A 1,663-nucleotide genomic window follows, 5' to 3' on the forward strand; every position below is an offset into this window, starting at 1 on the left:
AAGTTCGGAAAGGGTTCGGGAAGTTCGTTTGATAGGAATCAAAAGTTTCAGAAATTCAAGTATGGGAACGAAAATCGTTTCAAAAGTCAAATCAAATAGCCAAGGATAATGGACCTCCAGTTCAAGATTGTAAAGTTTATGGAAAGAAGCATTCTGGGAGATGCGGCAAATTGAATATCACTTGTTTTAAATGCAACCAGAAGGGTCACTATTCCATTGAATTTACCAATACTATGGAAAAACTATGGATGGCTTGTTTTAAGTGTGGGAAAGTTGGTCACATAGAAAAGAATTACAAGGAGCTTGTTCAAAGGGCTAATGTTCTTAGAATCACTAGACCTCCTCTACCAACTCCACCGGTACAACCAAGGGCTAGAACCTTGAACATGACCGTGAAGGATGTTGTTCAGGATGCAAATGTGATTGCAGGTATGCTTATCATAAATTCTATAGAAGGAAAAACGTTAATAGATTCTGGAGCTATAAGATCATCTGTATTTGAGAATTTTGTGGATAAGTTGAATTGTGTTACCCACCCTCTAAAATCTAAATTGGTTATTGAGGTAGCGAATCAGGATAGAGTTACTGTCGATAGAAGATATCCTAATTACGATATTATATTAGAAGGATGTCATTTCTCCGTTGACTTAATACCTTTTATGTTAAGAGAACTTGACGTTATATTAGGAATGAATTGGTTGAGGAATCATGACGCTCAGATTGAATGTAAGGATAATAAGGTGAAATTAAAATCAAAGGATAGTAAAGAAGTGGTATTTCGAGGCTGAAAATAAGAAAAGAAGTTTTTGTCCATGATACAAGCAAGGAGATTGCTACGACAAGGATGTGAAGCCTATTTTGGCCCATGTGATTGATTTTAGTAAAGAATCACCAAAGATGGAAGAAAATCATGTTGTGTGTGAATTTCTTAACGTATTTCCTGATGTATTGCCCGGACTTCCGCCAGATCAAGAAATTGAATTCACCATTGATTTGGCCCCTGGAACTGAACCATTCTCGAAAGCTCCGTATCGAATGGCGCCAGTTAAAATGAAGTTGTTAGCGATGCAATTACAAGAGTTATTGGACGAAGGAGTAATCCGATCAATTCTATCACCTTGGGTGAAGTAGTACCATTCGTCAAAAAGAAGGATGGAAGTATGAGGTTATGCATAGATTATCGCGAGCTTAATAAGATGGCCATTTAGAACAGATATTCTTTACCACTGTAACGCCCCCAAATCCGGGGTCAAAGAATTTGGTCGTCGCAATGAAACCTCAATAAAATATAACTTATTTAATCAATAAACAAATACTAGCAGTTGAAATACACTATCTGCGACCCCAAACTAAAGTAAGATCTTTTTAGGTTCCAATGCTAGAAACATGAATTTCCAAATTCCATAAATCAAAATTTCCTTCTTTTGAAACTTCTTTCAACAATTTCCAAATATAAAACTAAACCCACTAGTATAACTTCGAAAAGAAGTATACTAGGCCCAATTATATGATAACACAACTAATAAATATATATAAACAACTTTACATAATAGAAATTACACTAGTTCCGCAAACCTTGAACCATCTATCTTTATAAAATCTTATTTCTCATCTTTGCTCAAGTTACGCGTCTAACATCGTCAGTCTACTTCTTTTTGGAAGG

At 35.6% G+C, this 1,663-nt stretch overlaps 1 protein-coding gene across 1 annotated transcript; it reads left to right on the forward strand.

Moving 5' to 3' along the window:
* The first annotated feature begins 233 nt into the window (after positions 1–233).
* On the forward strand, positions 234–1,131 carry LOC141719830 (uncharacterized). The gene is made up of 2 exons (XM_074522200.1): positions 234–740; positions 823–1,131. The coding sequence occupies exons 1-2, from the start codon at positions 234–236 to the stop codon at positions 1,129–1,131; spliced, it is 816 nt and encodes a 271-aa protein (XP_074378301.1).
* The last annotated feature ends 532 nt before the right edge of the window (positions 1,132–1,663 follow it).

The sequence above is a fragment of the Apium graveolens genome, chromosome 4, assembly GCF_009905375.1.
Source record: "Apium graveolens cultivar Ventura chromosome 4, ASM990537v1, whole genome shotgun sequence".
Lineage (NCBI taxonomy): Eukaryota > Viridiplantae > Streptophyta > Magnoliopsida > Apiales > Apiaceae > Apium > Apium graveolens.